General features: G+C 56.8%; 1 protein-coding gene across 3 annotated transcripts in view; it reads right to left on the reverse strand.

Annotated features, from left to right (window-relative positions):
• The window catches only part of PPFIA4 (PTPRF interacting protein alpha 4), a 58,541-nt gene that overhangs the window by 6,918 nt on the left and 34,445 nt on the right, over positions 1 to 17,178 (reverse strand). Inside the window, exons 5-23 of one of the 3 annotated variants that reach the window (XM_039698545.1) lie at positions 16,901 to 16,975; positions 15,256 to 15,351; positions 14,526 to 14,747; positions 13,964 to 14,110; positions 13,728 to 13,862; positions 13,026 to 13,109; positions 12,113 to 12,244; positions 10,474 to 10,536; positions 9,221 to 9,312; positions 6,243 to 6,384; positions 5,808 to 6,013; positions 5,146 to 5,386; positions 4,902 to 4,937; positions 4,183 to 4,316; positions 3,885 to 4,042; positions 3,145 to 3,238; positions 2,833 to 2,914; positions 1,860 to 2,060; positions 291 to 353 (exon numbers count right to left, since the gene is read on the reverse strand). In XM_039698545.1, coding sequence (XP_039554479.1) covers positions 291 to 353; positions 1,860 to 2,060; positions 2,833 to 2,914; positions 3,145 to 3,238; positions 3,885 to 4,042; positions 4,183 to 4,316; positions 4,902 to 4,937; positions 5,146 to 5,386; positions 5,808 to 6,013; positions 6,243 to 6,384; positions 9,221 to 9,312; positions 10,474 to 10,536; positions 12,113 to 12,244; positions 13,026 to 13,109; positions 13,728 to 13,862; positions 13,964 to 14,110; positions 14,526 to 14,747; positions 15,256 to 15,351; positions 16,901 to 16,975 — 2,403 coding nt within the window. The remainder of the gene's footprint in view (positions 1 to 290; positions 354 to 1,859; positions 2,061 to 2,832; positions 2,915 to 3,144; positions 3,239 to 3,884; positions 4,043 to 4,182; positions 4,317 to 4,901; positions 4,938 to 5,145; positions 5,387 to 5,807; positions 6,014 to 6,242; positions 6,385 to 9,220; positions 9,313 to 10,473; positions 10,537 to 12,112; positions 12,245 to 13,025; positions 13,110 to 13,727; positions 13,863 to 13,963; positions 14,111 to 14,525; positions 14,748 to 15,255; positions 15,352 to 16,900; positions 16,976 to 17,178) is intronic. The other 2 variants (XM_039698547.1, XM_039698546.1) reach the window with 2 other exon arrangements.

Raw genomic sequence — 17,178 nt, forward strand, 5'->3', positions numbered from 1 at the left:
AGGGATCTCATATGTCTTGAGATCACTCCTGGGTTTTGTCTTTAACTCCCAAACAGCCAGGCTGCTCTGGAAACCCAGTGATATCCACAAGGGAAAAAAAAAATCTGATGGGGTTTTAGAAATTGCTGGGATATTAAAGGTTGAAAGAGGGTTTCTAAAGAGCTGCAGGGTGCTGTCCAAGAGCTGACATGTGAAGGAACCCCTTCCCTCTGGGTTAACACACCTGGAGCTGCTCAGACCCCGACACCCCGGGGGCTTCCCCCAAGACCCTGGGGGCTGCCCAGCCTCACCGTCTTGGTGGAAGTTGCCATGTTCTCCATCTCCTCATGGGTGACCCAAACATTTCCAGAGGACTGCAGGGAAAAGAGCAGAGGGGTCAGAGCAAACATGGCCTCAGTTTACAACCACCATGGAGTCATGGAATCACAGAATCATTAAGGCTGAAATATCATCAAGTCCAACCCCCAAGCCAGCACCACCACCATCTTCAGCACTAAACTATTGTCCTCAAGTGCAACTCCACTCATATTTTGAACACTTCCAGGAATGGTGACCCCACCACTGCCGTGGGCAGTTGTGTCAGGGCCTGAGCACCCTTTCACTGAATAACTTTTCCCCAGTATCCAACCTGAACCACCCCGGGCACAGTTTAATACCGTTTCCTCTTGTCCTGTCCCTGTTCCCTGGGAGCAGAGCCCTACCCCCCCCAGGTGCCCCCTCCTGTCAGGAGTTGTGCAGAGCCACAAGGTTCCCCCTGAGCCTCCTTTTCTCCAGGCTGAGCCCCTTTCCCAGCTCCCTCAGCCACCCCTGGTGCTCCAGCCCCTTCCCCAGCTCTGTTCCCTTCCCTGGACACGTTCCAGCCCATCCAGGTCTCTGTTGTCATGAAGTGCCCAGAACACCCCCAGGATTCCAGGTATGACCCCAGCAGTGCCAGCACAGGGGATGGGGACTGCCCTGGGCCTGCTGCCACCACAGTGCTGGGCCAGCCCAGGTGCCCTTGGCCTTTCTGCCCACCTGAGCACACCTGGGCTCATGTCCAGCCTCTGTCAGCACCAACTATGCTGGAACCAAGCCTGGCTCAGGCTGGTGGAGGATCAGACCACTGTAGGCTGGAGCTGTCCTGGGAACACCCCCCATCCTTGCAGCTCAACCTGGTGACACCTCACTGCTCAAGGGGACCCTGGGATGTCCATGCAGACACAGAGAGCAGACCAAGGACCTTCATTCATCTCCCTTTCCACTTTAGTGTGATTCTCAAGGAGCCTGCAGGCCTGTCCCCATCAACTGTAACCTAGACACAGCCATCTGAGAGGGACATAGCAGCCTTCCTTCTGCCAGCTGCAAATCTACAGATGTGTCTTTGCATTACTTGGCCACCATTAACCCCTCGAGGCCTTTGGGGACCAGCAAAAGACACAATCCCTCCATCCTACCAAGGGCAGGGATCTACATTTGCTCTGAGTTGCCCCAAGAATTTCAGATGGAAAAGGCTTGTGTTGAAATGATTGGGAAAGAGGCTGTGTACAACCAGGCTGGCCCTGTTCATCAGGAATGTTTGGATTTCTGCTCTTTGGATGGAGTTTTATCCTCTCCAGGGCAGCCAGGCCTTGAGTCCTACTCTTTCAGGGTTGGCCTCCTGCTGACAACCCCATGTGAGTGGCAGGAGCCTTGAAACCAGAAAAAGCTTCACGCTCCCCCATTTGTGCTGGGGGATGAGTGTCCAGTGGTTTGACCAGTCCATGAGGGGACATCACCCCCTCCATGGCCACGCTTGCCACAGTGATCCCCAGGGCAAGGAGGGCAAGGAGGGCAAGGAGCCGTCCGGCCCCTGGGGGGTCGGGCGTGCAGGGAGCACTCACCGTGCGGGACGTGGGCGGCGCCGAGGGGCTGGTGAGGGACACCATCTCCTGGATGGCCAGGCGCAGCTTGAGGCGGTGCAGGGCGTTGCTGATGCCGATCTCCCGCTGGATCTCGGTGTCCGACAGGGCTGACATGATGGCCCCGCTCTTGACGTTGGCCCGGCACGCAGCCACGTACCAGGCTGGCATCCCCACCCAGAGCTGGGGACAGGGACAGCAGTGACTGCCTGGCGCTGCCACCCTGGCTCCCGTGCCAGGGGCAAGGCCACCCTCTCTAGAGCCCACTATTGAAGCTGAATGTCCATGTGGGATTCTTGGCTTGGTTATACCTTGCAGAGGTGGCCTGTGGGCAGCCCCCATCCCTGTGCCTGATGGACACAGCACAGGGAAGGAGCAACCATGGAGCTCTTCATGGAATAATTAAAGTTAGAAAAGCCCTCTAAGATCACTTCAGCCATTCCCCCAGCACTGCCATGTTCACCACCTACCCATCTCCCAAATGCTACATCCACACATCTTTTGAACACTTCCAGGGATGGTGACCCCACCACTGCCTGGGCAGTTGTGCCACAGCCTGACCACCCTTTCACTGAAGACCTTTTTCCCAATATCCAACCTGAACCTCCCCTGGCACAGTGTGAGGCCATTTCCTCTTGTCCTGTCCCTGTTCCCTGGGAGCAGAGCCCAACCTCCCCCAGGTGCCCCCTACTATCAGGGAGTTGTGCAGAGTCAGAAGGTCCCCCCTGAGCCTCCTTTTCTCCAGGCTGAGCCCTTTCCCAGCTCCCTCAGCCACTCCTCATCAGACTTATGCTCAAACCCAAAGCTCTACTCAAACCACAATTCCACAGTCCCTGTGAGGGATGCAGAGACCTCCTCTGCTCTGCCAGGATTTGCAGGCCCCAGCCATGTGGTGGGACATGGTGGCACACACAGACCTGTGGGGACATCATGGGGACAATCCATGGGCACGCACCTCCAGCCAGGACACAACAGTGGGGCCATCCCAGTGGGCAAAGGGCAATCCTTTCCTCCGAGCCTCTTCCAGGAGTTCATGCCTGGCAGGAACAGAAGCAGAAGAGTAATTTATGGGGGACTTGTGTGGAAGGGAGAGTTCTTTGAAGGGAGCACACCCCGAGCAGCAGGAAGCAGCTGGATACAAAGCTGTGAAGGAAGTAACAAAGCCCAAGGGAGGGTGATGATGAGATTTCCCAGCAATTCCTAGTCCTGGGCCATGGCTTCCCAGCAGATCAGTTTCTTGCTGGGATAGGGAAGGAAGTTCACTCACTTCTTCCGTAGGCGCCGATCCTTCTCAGCCTGAGCCCCCAGCTTGCCCAATCCCAGGGGGTCCTGGATGCCCCCCTCCACGTCAGTCAGCAGCACTGTTGGGCAAGCAAGACACCCTCAGGTCAGTGTGATGTCCCCGAGTCAGTGTGACCTCCCACGGGGCCACTGTGGACATTGTCACCATCCCCATGCCAGGGGGACACACAGTGACAGTACAAGAGGTGAGGCCCTTTGCAACCCACCCCCATGGCCACCCTGCATCCCTGGGAAGCCCAAGCAGACCCCTTCCTGCCATCCCTCTTATTTCCAAGTCCCAGAACCCCAAAATCACAGAACAGCCCCTTCTGGAAGAGGCACAGAAAGATCATTGAGTCCATCAATGCTCAACATGGAAGTAGTAAAGGATTTGGGAGTGGAAAAGCAGCTCCTACCAAAGGGCTCTCCAAAATCCATGGGAAGGGAAGAAGATTTGGGGACATTAAAGACGAGATACAGGGACAGGAGGTCACTGTCCACACCCCAGCTCTGACAGAGCATTAAGGTGACACCATGCTTAGGCCAGAAATGTCAAGAGCAGAAAACACCAAGCTCCAACTTCCCTGAAGCTGCCATGGCCCCAGCATCCCCACACCAGCAGGGGTGTCCCTGCCCCTCCCTGTCACCCCGACAGCACCTCAATGGCAGACAGAGCCAGAGGCTGTGTAGGGCCTGGCACAGACAGGGACAGGGCTGCTCACGGACCCTGCCCCGTGGCCCCTTCTCGGCTCAGCTGGTTGAAACGACCCTTCTCTTTCTTCCCAAACAGGCGCCCGATGGAGGATTTGATCCCCTTCCTCTTGGAGCCCTTGTGCAAGGAGTCCTGGCTGCTGCTGGGATTGCTAGCCTGGTCCTCCAGTGAGCTGGGTATGGAAGAGGGAGACAAAGTGCAAAGCCTTTAGGTTATTCTTGAGCAGGGCACATGGCAAACCCCAGCCCACCCAACCCACGTGTGCCCCAGGAATATCCTCAAACCAACAGAGATGCCAAGGGCTCCACATACCTCCTGCCATCCTCCTGACTCAGAGCAGGGTGGCCGAGCTTCTCCAGCCGCAGGGTCCTGGGTGAGGAGGGCGGGGATGTCTCACACTTGATGGTGGTTTTGTCCTCCCGGCTCTCGTCCCGAGCTGCGGGTGACTGAACAAGCGGAGAGGCTGTGAGGGTGGGAGGCCAGACCCCAGCTCCATCCTTGCCCTGCTGCCTGCCTCTCTCTTGCTCCATGGAGGCATGGCCAAAAGAGCCACCAGAGTCCTGGGGCTTTGCCATGCTCCAGGAATGGCCTGAATGAGAGCTCTGGCAATGGTTCCAGATGCCCAAGCGGATGGGGAGGATGTGGCAGTATGGCTGAGATCCTGGGAATGGGGGGTGAGAGGATGCAGCCCCACGATCTAGGTCAAGGTGTGGGGACAGAAGCTGCTGGCCCTCATCAGAGGACTCTGAGGAGCACAGATGGGAATGTCCCAAGGACACCCTATTGCCAGAGGGGACACAATGTTTGAGGACCCAGTGGCTTTCTGAACCTCCCCATGTCCTGCCAGACCCCCCAGGCTGCCGGCGGGAACATGTCCAAGCACCTTTCAGGATCCCCATGATCCTCCTGCTGAATCCCTGGGGTCCCCAGCTCCATCCCGCGCCTGCTGCACCCTGACCTGGTGTGGACAAAGCCAGGAGCAGGCTGGAAAAAGGGCTTGGACAAAAACCAACGGGATGGGAGCCACTCACTAGCAGTTTCCTCCGGTGCTTCCTCAAGTCGCTGGGCTGATTGCAAGGGGGAAAGCGAGAGAGACACAGAAAGGGGGGCAGTTAATGGAGCACCCCCCCAGAGCAGTCCCGGGGCCAGGCTGCCAGCCTGGAGACAGCAAACACGGGCACCCCGTTGTCCCACACCCCCCACAGGCCCGTGTGGACACCGGGCATCGCTCCCACCTCACAGCCGGGCCCCCGGCCGCCCCTCCCGGCTCCTCACCAACGTCATGATCCCCATGCGGTCCAGGTCCTGCGCGGCGCTGCGCGAGCTGAGCTTGGGCGTGGAGCGGCCGCTGAGCGGAGGGGACGAGCTGGCCAGGGACAGGGCTGTCAGCGAGGTGGGGATGGAGGCCCTCTTGCACAGCTGGGTGAGGTTCAGGCCCTCCATGCTGCCGCTCGTGACCCGCGTCTCCAGCTCCTCTGCACGGAGCTCCGTGGATTCCTTCTCCTCCTGGATCATCCTGGGGAAGCAGCAGGGCTCAGGGCTCCTGGGTCCCCACCTTCCCAGGGACACAGAACCTCTGTCCTGGGGAAATGCACCTTGGTCCTGTGCCTCAACCCCCAGTCTCCAGGAATGGCAGCAAGATCCATCAGGATCCATCAAAACCAGAGCTGAGACACCCTGATTCCTTTTAATATCCATCAAGGATATGAAATATGATTGTTTGAAATAATACCCTCTGAGCCAGCACTGGTGCAGCTGAGGGACAGGGAGGCATGGCAGGAAGGACCAAGCCCTGTGGCTGGATGTCCTGGAGCCACTTCCCTGGCTGAAGACACACCAAGGCCCCAATTTTAGGTCAGCAGAGCCTTCTGGCTATTTGTTGTTCCCCTGGAGCCATTTCTGCACAAGGCAGTGTTGGGTTTTGGCCATGGTCATACCTGATCTCTTCGTTGATGGCATCCAGCTGCTCCTGAAGCATCATGGCCAATGTCTGGGCATCTGAGTGCCCACCAGGAGAGAGCACATCCATGGAGCTGAACAGCGTCTCACGGTCATCCTCGTCCACGTCGGAGATGTCGGGGTCGCTGTCGAAGGCGTGAGGCCCCGTGGCCAGGACCCCACCTGCCTGGGCCTGCTCCCAGTCCTGGGGGAACAAGGGCCACAGTCTTACACAGCATTCCCACGTCTCCGAAAGCCAGACTGGCGATCTCCATGCAGGAATTCTATCTCAACATGACCCCAAGGAGAAACCCTTCCGATGCTCCCCCATCAATGCACCGGGAGAAGGAAACTGCCCCAAGTCTCCAGGTCTGACTCTAATCCCAGGATGCAGGGCAGGAGCAGACCCTAACGCAAGGGTGCACAGGGTTTACCTTGGCTGGCTCCTCTCTCCGGGCACTGAATCGTCCCTTCTGTGCCCGGGGCAGCCCCGGAGCTGCTCCGAAGGGCTCGGCCGGGGCGTGGACCACGGCTCCCAGCGGGAAGCGCAGGTCAGTGGCACTGCCCATGTGGGACCTGGAAAAAAGAGCCCTGTGGGGGACATTGCTCTGTGCAGGACACCCTCACCCTCAGGCTGCTCCCCTTGCAGCCCAGGCTTCTTGGAACAGAGGAGGAGGAGGAGGAGCAGGAGGAGGAGACCACTGCAGGATGCCCATCCCAGCAATGTTTGCCTGGTTGGCACGAAAGGATGCATGGTGCATCCTGGAAAAAGGTGCCCCATTCCCCCACAGGAGACCTGGAAATGCACTCACAGAATCTCTCACAGAATAATTGAATCACAGAATATTCTGAGCTGGAAGAAACTCACAACAAAAAAGTCCAGCTCCTGGTCCTGCACAGACACCCCAACAATCCCACCCTGGGCATCCCTGGCAGTGCTGTCCAAACACTCCTGGAGCTCTGGCAGCCTCGGGGCTGTGCCCATTCCCTGGGGAGCCTGGGCAGTGCCAGCACCCTCTGGGGAAGAACCTTTCCTGATATCCAGCCTCAATCTCCCCTGACACAGCTCCAGCTGCTCCCTGGGTCCTGTCCCTGCTCACAGAGAGCAGAGATTGAAGCTGCCCCTTCTGAGGAATCTGCAGCCTTCAAAGATCTCTGAGCTCTGGAGACTTCTCTGAGCTCTGGAGACTCCCAACTTTCCCAGACTGTCAGAAGTTCAGCCCTGGGCCTTCCCCTGCTGCTCCCTCCCCCTTCTATGTGCACCCATCGGGGCATCCAGCCAGTTCTGCCCCAAAGCCCCTGCACTGGGGGGCTGCTGTGGAGCCAGGGCTGAGCAGCCCCCTCCTGAACAGGCCCTCTCCAGAGCAGCTGGAATGTCCCAACACAGCTTGTGTCTTCTCCATCCTCACGTACCCAGCAGGAGCCAGCCAGGGAGCTCTTGTCCTTTTTATGTTTATTCCAGTATTTTCATGAGAAAATAACCTGATGAGGGTCAGTCTCTTCTCCCAGGCAGTGAGTGACAGACGAGGGGAAATGGCCTCAAGGGAAGGTTCAGGTTGGATATTGGGAAAAATTTCTTAATGGAAAGGGTGCTCAGGCCCTGGCACAGGCTGCCCAGAGCAGTGGTGGAGTTCCTACCCCTGGAAGTGTTCAAAAAACGGTAGATGAGGCACTTTGTGATGTGATTTAGTGGAAATGCTGGTACTTGGGTGAAGGTTGGACCTGATGACCTTGGAGGACTCTTCCAACCTTAATGATTCTGCAATTTCAATGAATAAAATTCCACCTGAAACATCTTCCAGGTGTGAGGACATGAGCATTGTTGGGATCTCCCAGCAGGAACCAGCTGGGACTTCTTCCCCCTCCTCCTCCTTGCCAGGGCTGGTGCTTGGGACCAGGCCCTGGTGAGTCCCGTACCAGGCAGATCAAGGCAGCAGCCTGACAGGAGGACACTTTGAGCCACTCGTGGTGCTCACTCCATGTCTCCACTTTGCTCGGTTGTTCCTCTTGGCCCTGAAGACCCAACCATGGAGCTGAGCAAGACACATTCCTGGGCACAGGGTGATTACTACCCACATGCAGTGCCACTGGAGACTCAAGGCTTGTTTAATTTAAGGTGAATTTAAGGTGATAAAAGCAGCAGCTCCAGGCAGATTGTGGTTTTGCACCTTGGTGGGCCTGGTTTGCAGGCCTGGATACAGAATCAGGTCAGGCCTGGCGGTCAGGCAGATGCAGGCCTGGAGACAAAATCAGCACCACGAGCAGCATGGCTGGGCCAGCCCGGTGTGTCAGACAAAGGCACAAGTGAAGTTCCAGGGATTTCAGAGCTGCTGACAAGCTGCTACCCAGATAAAACCAGCTTAGACAAAAGCTGACATTTCAGCTGGGGGATCATTCTGCAACGCAAGATTTCTGCTGATTTTTCACCTGAGAGATATAGAAGATCACCAAATTGTCCATCCTGCTCTTACAGACCCATTCGAAGAGGTCCCACACAGGCTCCAGACTCTGCTCCAGCACTCAGCTCTCCTTCATCCTTAAAGGATCTTCCTCACTCTCCCCATTTTTTTCTCTCCATGACAGACACATGGTCTCCAGGCCTTCTTTCTGCTGACAGGTCCAAGGCTGGTTACATCAGCTCCTTCCCATCTTTTCCATGACAGACACAAGGTCTCCAGGCATTCTTTCTGCTGACAGGTCCAAGGCTGGTTACACCAGCTCCTTCCCATCTTTTCCAGCCTTGCTAAAAAGGGAATTTTCTTCACTGGTTGCTCCCAGTGCCCCCTTGCTGCCTTGAACCCATGCTGGAAGTGCTCAGGGCAGGGTGTGGCATCCCAGCTGGCGTTGTTATGCTGTCACCCTCCTTTTTCACCTCCATTTTCCTGGAGCAGCTCTGGGTATCCTGGTCAGTGCTGGAGGCTGAACCTGATGGACTCACCTCTGCTCCTGGTGCCCTGGGCTGGGATGTCCCCACATCCCAGCTGACTTTAAATGAAAGGGTGTGGGAGGACCATTGCATTGGAGAAAGAGGGGCTTCACTCTCCTTTGCCTGCAACAGCTCCAAAGCAATTCCTCCTTCTGCCCCAGCCCAACCCCTGTAGTCCACAGTGGAAAAGTCCTCTGGTGAATATCCAGCTTTCAGAGCAAAATAAGTCCTAAGCCACTTGTGCAGAAAAACAAGAACAAATTTGGGGCCATTCAGTTGGGCTGGGCTATTCTCAAGAGTCCATGTCCCACCCCAGGACAGATCCATGGTGGGACAGCACGGCTGGAGCTGACCCTGCCATGAGGACCCTGCAGCCCAGCACTGAAGCTTGGGGAGCCAGGAACACCCAATGCCAGCACCACTTTGGGCCCCCCAAAGCAAACTGCCCCCAAAGCCAGGGGTGCAGAGGTTTGCCCTGGCACTTACCTGGTGTGCACGCTCTCCACAAACGTCCCACTCCTCGTCTTGAGCTGATCCACCTCCAGCCTCAGCTTGTCGATCTCGTCAGACAAACGCCGCTGTTTGGGGGGACGAGACAGGCAGGGCTTGGGTTTGCTCTGGAGAGCTGCCAGGTTTGGGGCAATCCACATCCTTGGCTACTGCCATGCTTACATTCCCTTTACAGATCCCTACCCCAGGTTTAAAGCATCTTGGACGTATCAGTAGAGAAACAGCTCATGCAGGCACAGGGAATGAGGGTGCTGGGGAGGGAGGACCAGGACAGACAGGTGCTCAAGGAATGCTGCTTTGGGAGATGAAGGAAAACAGGTCCCACTTGGATGGTCTGGTTCTTCTCCAGACTGCACGTGTGTTCCCTTGGCAAGGGGTTGGCAGTGAGGGACCCCCCAGCCAAACTTGCTGCTGGCCCTGTGCCTCCTGCTCCCAGCCCCATCCCCATGGGGAAGCTGTGCCCACACCCCGTGCTCAGAGATGCCAGGGGGAGCTGCAGATGGACAGGGAGGGAGGGGAGAAGGGATCTCCCAAGCACAGCAGGATCCTGTCTGGGGGACAAACAGGCTGAGCCATGGTGGGTAAAGTGCCAGCAGTGTCATGCAAATCCCCAAGCTCTGCCCTGCCCAGACCTGAGCAGCCATGGCTGGGAAGCACAAGGAATAAGCACACATGCTCCCTGCAGGCAAGGGGAAAAGCAGCCCCGCTGATCCCCCAAAACCATGCATGAGACATGCAGCACATCCCAAAAGTTCTCACTGCTCCAAAAAGCCACGTCCCCCCAGCTTTCTAGCAAGGCCACTAGGGGTGCATGCAGATGCTGACGACGTGCTTCATCTGAGAGCAGGGTGTGAAGACCTGCGGGGCCTCTGCAAGCTAGGCACGGGGCAGATCACCCCCAGGCTGAGAAAGCCTCGGGGGCCAAGGGGATGTGGCTGCCTGAGCCCTCCTCCAGGCACGGGTGAAGCCAGCCTGCTCTCACCACTGCACCCAGAGGGCTCAGGGGTGGATGAGTGTGGCAGGAACATGGATGGTAGGGAACTGACCCGGGGCTCTCCAGGGAGGGGGGTGGCAGCTTCCATCCAGCTACTGCGTGGTGAGTGTGTGGCCTCCTGCTGCGGGGTGCTCTGCTCCAAACTGGGGCATTTTTGGAGAAGCAAGTGCCCCTAGCCGGGGGTTGGGAGTGAGGCAATGCCATCACTGGGTCAGGTCCTTGCAGCCGCATTTACCTTGTCATGCTGGTGTTCCTCTATCTGCTTTTGGGTATTTTCCAGCTCTTGTAACAATGTATTCTTTAAGAAAAACCAAAAATAAAATAAAAAGGGAACAAAAACAGGAAAGAAAAGAGAGACCATTTAGGAAATGGCCACGTGGCCTCCCAGGAATGGCCAGTGTTGAATTCCTGTGTAGTGAACACCTGGAAAAGGCTCCCTGGGCTACTCCTCACCTGCCTGTGCACAGGTCTCCTCTGCAAAGCTCCTGCCTCTCAAGCAGGGTGACCACAACTCAACTCCTGCCCCGCTCTGGGGCTGAGCATGGCCATGGAGGGCTTGAAGATTAGGAAATATGTCTGAGAGAACAACTCCTCGAGCAGCTAGATCAAAGGGAAAAATGTCCCTTACATCTAAGCTAGGGAGTAGGCAGGGGGGAAAGGAGATGTGCTTATAGAATCACAGAATCATGGGATTCTTAAGGTTGGAAAAGCCCTCTAAGACTGAGCGAAACCATTCCCCCCAGCACTGCTGTGTTCATAGCTAAACCATGACCCCAAGTGTCACATCCATGTTTTTGCAACGCTTCCAGGGATGGTGACTCCACCACTGTCCTGGGCAGTCTATTACAATGCTATAATTATTTCCTTGAACATTTTTTTTCTACTATCTGTCCAAACCTCCCCTGGAGTGTTTGTAACTGCCTGAACCAGTGCTCATTTTTGGTAAGTGCTGGCAGCAAAACAGGATCATTTTTGTGCATGAAAGACCTGGATAAACTCTCAGGGTGGGCAAGTGCTGGCACCAGACTGGGGAGCAGGCAATGCCCTTCAAAACGTGTCACCACTCTGGTCCCTGTTGCTTGCTGGGGTGGGATTTGGACTCATCCCTGCAGGTTGGGTCCTGCTCTTTATCCAGACAAATCTGCTGAATAACTGGACATGCTGGCATAGCCACATATGGTTGAGGACAGGAGGAGCAGAGCAACATGGGGGGGACAGAGTCAGCCCTGGAGGCATCAGCTGGGGGACACACCTGTGTGCTCTGACTTGCTGAGGGCAGGAACCCTGAGAGAGCTGAATCACCAAGGCCTGACCTCCCACTGGCACTCTGGGTGGATCCTTGCTTGGAGCCAGCTGCTCCCAGTTAATTCCATTCACACTGAGGCAGCCACAGCTCCTCCAAGGAAACCCAGTTCCCCAGGAGTCAGGTGGGGGATGCTCATGGACATTGCCCTGGCTTGGAGAAGGGAAATCAGTCTGCACTTTGGGGCAGGAAAGTTTTAAGGCAGCACGTGGAGGGATGGGCACCGTGACAGGATGAACACTGCAATTTTTCCTGCAAAATGAAGTTGGGAGTTGCTCTGACAGCTGGGCAAAGGTGGTATCAGGGCTGCACCAGCAGAGACACAGGGAGGTGAGGGAAAGGAGCAGGATAAATCCTGCTACTGTGGGAGGTGGGAGGTGGTGGGGAGGGGGTCTCCCTGGGTGAGGTGACCAGAGCAGTTCCCTGTGCTCCACCAGCCCCAGCACAGCCATGTCTTGCATGTTACCATTTCTCCAGCCCTGCACAGGCACTTCCAGCCCTGGGCCATGGCTGAGGCACAGAGGGCCTGCAGACCCCTCAAGCCCCAGAGGACCCCTGCCCCAGGCAGTACCTTCTCCTCCAAGGCTGCCATCCTCTCCTTGAGGTGCAGCTGCAGCCGCTCGTTGGACTCGCTCAGCAGCCGGTCCACGGTGTCCGAGAGCCGCTTGTTGTGCTCCTCGTTCATCTTCTCCCTCTGCCGCGCCTGGACAGACACAGTGACACCCGTGTCACAGCCAGGGGGGCTCAGAGCCCGCCTGCCTTCCTGTGCCTGCTGCGCTGTCACAGCTGGCACAGCGCTTGGGGACAAATCCACCTCTTACAGCTTGTGGTGGCTCTGCTGCTCTCTGCCACCTCTCAGCCAGGGATGAACAGGAGAGAAAAGGATTTAAGGAGACCATGCCTGCCTGCCCCTCAAGAAAGCTTCTCCTGTGTGTCTGCCAGGAATACCCACACTGGGGGCACCTTCCAGACCCCACTGGATACTGAGTCTCAGGATTTTCAAGTATCTGTCTTAAGGCAAAACACCTGGGGGCTTCCCCAGGGCCACATGTGTAATGTCACCTGGGTGACCCAAGAAATGGGCATCACAGCCTCCTGCATGGACAGCCCAGCCCTTCTGAGAAGTACAGAAGCTGAAGGATGGACTGTGCAGCTCAGGGCACAGCAGATCAGCTTCCCTGCCCTTTTCATTCTGCTGATCCAGGCTCAGGGGAAGAGCTGCTGAAGCCTCCCCTTCCACCTTTTGGGATTGCAGCTTTCCCCAGGGAGTGATGCTGAGAGAGAAGTGTGGAATATTACCAGCAAGTCTTGGATGCCTGGGAAAGAGGAAATCACAGCAGAGAGTGCCATGAGCTCCTGTGTGGCTCAAATTTAAGTGATCCTGGTTGGAAAAGGATTAACCAGGCTGTTTTTCCAACCTGCTCTCGAACTGCAATCCAGGTGTGCCCAGGTACCCAGGCACCAAGGCAAGGATCAGGACTTACCCTGGCCAGCTCCTGGTTCTTCTCCTCCAGCTGAGTCTCCAGCTGCCGGAGGTGCTCCTCGATGCTCCCGTGCCTCTCTTCTGCCTGGGAAAAGCAGAGCAGCTTTCTCGGATGATGTTCCCCAAAGCCATGAGGGCCCTGCTGCATCCTGGTGTCCATCTCTGCATCTGAGTCCTTCTTGGGATGCGGGGCTCTCTCCACTGCCTGTATCCCTGCCAGGGCTCCCTGTGAGCCCAAACCAGCCCTGCTGGCATGGTGACAGGAGCTGGAGGTGCCCTGTGAGGGCCTAAACACCATTCCAGAACCCAGGAAGCGCAAGGATGGCCACATCCATTCCTCCCTCAGACCTGCACCCTCCAAAATCCAGCCTGGTGCTTCCTCTTTCTCCTCATCTTAGAGTGGTCTCACCTAAGCCAAAGGGCATCCACAGCAACAGGGCCATCCCCACCTTGGAGAAAGGGGCTGAGGGAAGAGAGCAAACCCTTCATGTTCAGGACACATTGAGGCCACAGCTGGGAAGGAGAGTGGGATGCCTTGGGCTGCCAGGGGCTCCATTGCTGCAAGGGGCGGCCAGACCCAGTTCCCCCTGGTCCCAGCACCGCCCTCCCTCTCCAGTCCCTTCCCTCCCATTCCCTCCGGTCTCTGACGTCCCCTCCAGCCCAGTCGGGCCCCTCCAGCCCTGGCCCCAGCCCTGCCACTTGCCTTGGTGAGCGCAGCAATGCGCTGGGCCAGCTCCGCCTCCACCTCGGGCAGCGTCTCTGCCTTCCTCATCGTCTGCTGCAGCTTCTGCTCCGCCAGCTCCAGCAGCTCCTGCAGGTGCCGCGCCTTCTCCTCGCACTGCCGGACAGCGGGGTGACTGCTGGCATGTCCCACCCCAGCACCCCCTCCTCCCCCCAGGTCCCCGGGGCAAGGGGACACGCAGGGCCCAGTTTCAGTACCTGGCGGTGCAGGGACTCCTTGTTGGCCAACTCATTCTCCAGTTTGTCATTGAGGTCATGGATGGAGGTGGCCTCTCGCTGGGCTGCCAGGTACCGTTTCTCCAGTGTGGTAATCCTCTCCTCCATGTCCTCCTTCTGTGCCAGGGCCTGGGGAAGCGATGGGGCTGTCACAGCCTGCTCTGTGACAGCATTTTGGGAATAGCAGGGCCATACAGCTCCTTCAAGCCTGGGACACCCCGAGTCTAAGGGGTGTGAAAAGCCCCCTTGAAACGGGGATGAGGGACAGCAGAATGGGACAGTGACACAGGGAGAGTCAAACAATCACAGGAAAACCTTCTAGAGAGGACACAGGTCACTGCCCCAGGTGTGCAGCACACCTGAGAGCCTGTCTGTAACCTCAGAGAAGTCCTGCTGATGGACTTGGGGACAATTTCCCAAAGGCAGTGGCCTCTTTTGGACAACATCCTGCACACAACAGGAGTTCCAATCCCCTCCCAGCCCAGTGGAAGCAGCTCTGAGGTCTCTGCCCTAGGCTGGACAGTGCAGAGGGACAGGGACTCACCTCTCGGAGGTCTCTCTGGTACTTGCTGCTCATCTCCTCAGATTTGATCAGATCCTTCCTGGCAGTGCCCAGATCCTCCTCCAGCTCGGCCACGCTGGCAGCCAAAGCAGAGATTCGCTCCTTGGCCTGGACCACTTCAAAATTCTGCTTCTCCAGGAGCTCCTGCAGCTCCACCACCCGCCCAGCCTCGTCGTCCGGGTGGACGGAGCCATTGGAGAGGCGCTGCAAGGCACCACAGAGGGAGGTGGATATCGGGATGCTCCAAAGCTCCCAGGCTGTGGCACTGCCTGCAGCTACTCAAAGTGGAAATGTGGCCCTGCAGGGACTCAGTGAAGGGGTGGAAGTGGAGACAGGGGCCTCTGGGACCTCCATCAACAGCCTCCACAAGCCAGGGATGGGGCTTCTTACGGGAATGATGGAATGGGGATGGCTGAGGGCTTACCAGAGCATCTGGTGGAAGATTTTCCAGCCTATGGTGGGGGTTGGAACAAGATAGCCTTTAAGGTCTCTTCCCATACAAACCATTCTGTGATCTCTGGGAAGTAGAACCCCTCAGAAAGCCCAAGCACAAATTCAGTGCACCCTGCTCAGAAATAGCCTGTATCCACCAGGGGCTGGACCCAGAGGAGAGGGAAAATGATTTTCAGCACCCTGGAGCCAGCAGCAGGGAGATTGGAGAAATGACATCCTCACTGAGCATGGCCAGAGCAGGGGTTTCCTGGGCTCTCACCTTCCATGGAAGCTTCGGGGCCGGTTCCTTGGGCTCCCTCTCATCGCGCTCGCCCGCCGCAGGCTCCCGGGCAGAGCCCTGCTGCAGAGCTGCCACCTGCATGGAACAGGGACTCAGCACTGGGGACAGCAGGAGGTGAGGCCAGCCCTGCAGCAGCTTCCTGCCAGAGACCTGCTTATGGCTGTGGGGGACCAGAGGGAGCAGGTGAGGAACAGCCCTGAGCTGGCTCTGCTGGGGTCACACCTGGAATCCTGGGGGCAGCTCTGGGCCTCTCAGTTCAGGAAGGACATTGAGGGGCTGGAGCGTGTTTAGGGAAGGGAACAGAGCTGGGGAAGGGGCTGGAGCACCAGGAGGGGCTGAGGGAGCTGGGGCGCCCAGCCTGGAGACAAGGAGGCTCAGGGGAGCCCTTCTGGCTCTGCACAACTCCTGACAGGAGGGGACAGCCGGGGTGGGGGGCAGTCAGGCTCTGCTACCAGGGAACAAAGGGACAGAACAAGAAGAAATGGCCTCAAGCTATGCCAGGAGAGGGTCAGGAGGGACATCAGGAAAAAATTTTTCCCTGAAAGGGTGGTCAGGCCCTGGCACAACTACCCAGGGCAGTGATGGAGTCATCATCACTGGAAGTGTTGAAAAAACAAGTGGATGTGGAACTTCACAATGGCAGTGGGCATGGGAGTGCTTGGTCAAAGGTTGGAGGCTTTTCCAGCTTTAATGATTCCATGATTCTAACACAGAGGAAGTCAGAGGTGCTGGGAAGGCTCAGCACTGAGGGAGGTTTTCCTGGTGAGCCCAGGATCCCAGGCTCCCTCCCAGCTCATTTCACTGGTTTACAGCCAGACAGATTCTGAACCCAGTGCAGCAGGAGAAGGGGATAAACATTAGGACTGTGTCCCGCTCTGATAGGGGAGGATGGGGAATGGTTCCTGAAAGGAGAGGGGTCTGGGAGCCTGGGAAATACTCTAACACTTATCCTGGGAAGTGGAAAGAGGAGCAAAATTTGGCCAGCAGAGGCTGTAGGAATAGCTCCTTCCTTTTGGGACTAGTGGCTGGGCACAAACTCCAGGAAGGAAAACAGAGTTCATGTCTCTTCAAGAACACTTTATCCCTGGAAGTGTCCTAGGCCAGGTTGGACAGAGCTTGGGGTAACCTGGGATAGTGGAAGGTGTACCTGCCCATGGCAGGGGGTGGAACGAGATGAGCTTTAAGGTTTCTTCCCACCCCAATGAGTCTGGGATTCTGAGATGACCATAGCTGGAGATTGGGGACAGCAAGGTCCCACCCCCAGGACTCCAGCAGGGAAGAAGATGGGGGATGCAAGACGAGGTGCCTGAAGTGGTGTGGTTTGGGTCTCTGCCAAATCAGGGCAAATCCCATGTCACCCTCAGCCCCCTGGAATGATTCAGAGTCAGACTGTTTTTGTCAGTGACATGAATTCCAAACAGCAAACAACAAGGAAATGTCACCTGTGAGACAAACAGTTTTCAGAATCTTTACAAGGTTTCCTTAAGCACAGACAAATCTTCAAGTAAACAGCAATTTTAGAGCAAAAGCCTTACATCAAACCTGACCAAATGCAAACACCACGTGAACTCCCAAAGGTAATGAGGAGCATTCCCAGCCCAGCAGGTGCCCAGGCACCCCTTACCTGCCGATGGGCATCCACGAGCTGCTCCTCCAAGGTGGCCACTCGCTCCAGGGCTGCTCGCAGGCGTTCCCTCACCTGCAGGCGAGTGAAACAACGGGAAAGGCTGTTATTTACCCAGCATGAGGGTGTCCAGGATTTAGGCACACTCCCAGGCCTGTTTGTTGGGCTGACAGCCAGGCTCAGGTGGATTCACAGGTTCAGGATCATCCAGCCCATCACAGGGGGTTAAACTGTGTTGGAGAAAACAGGCTAGGCAATTCTTGGAGATCTATGGCCAG

The sequence above is a fragment of the Passer montanus genome, unplaced genomic scaffold, assembly GCF_014805655.1.
Source record: "Passer montanus isolate IOZ18808 unplaced genomic scaffold, ASM1480565v1 scaffold127, whole genome shotgun sequence".
Classification (NCBI taxonomy): domain Eukaryota; kingdom Metazoa; phylum Chordata; class Aves; order Passeriformes; family Passeridae; genus Passer; species Passer montanus.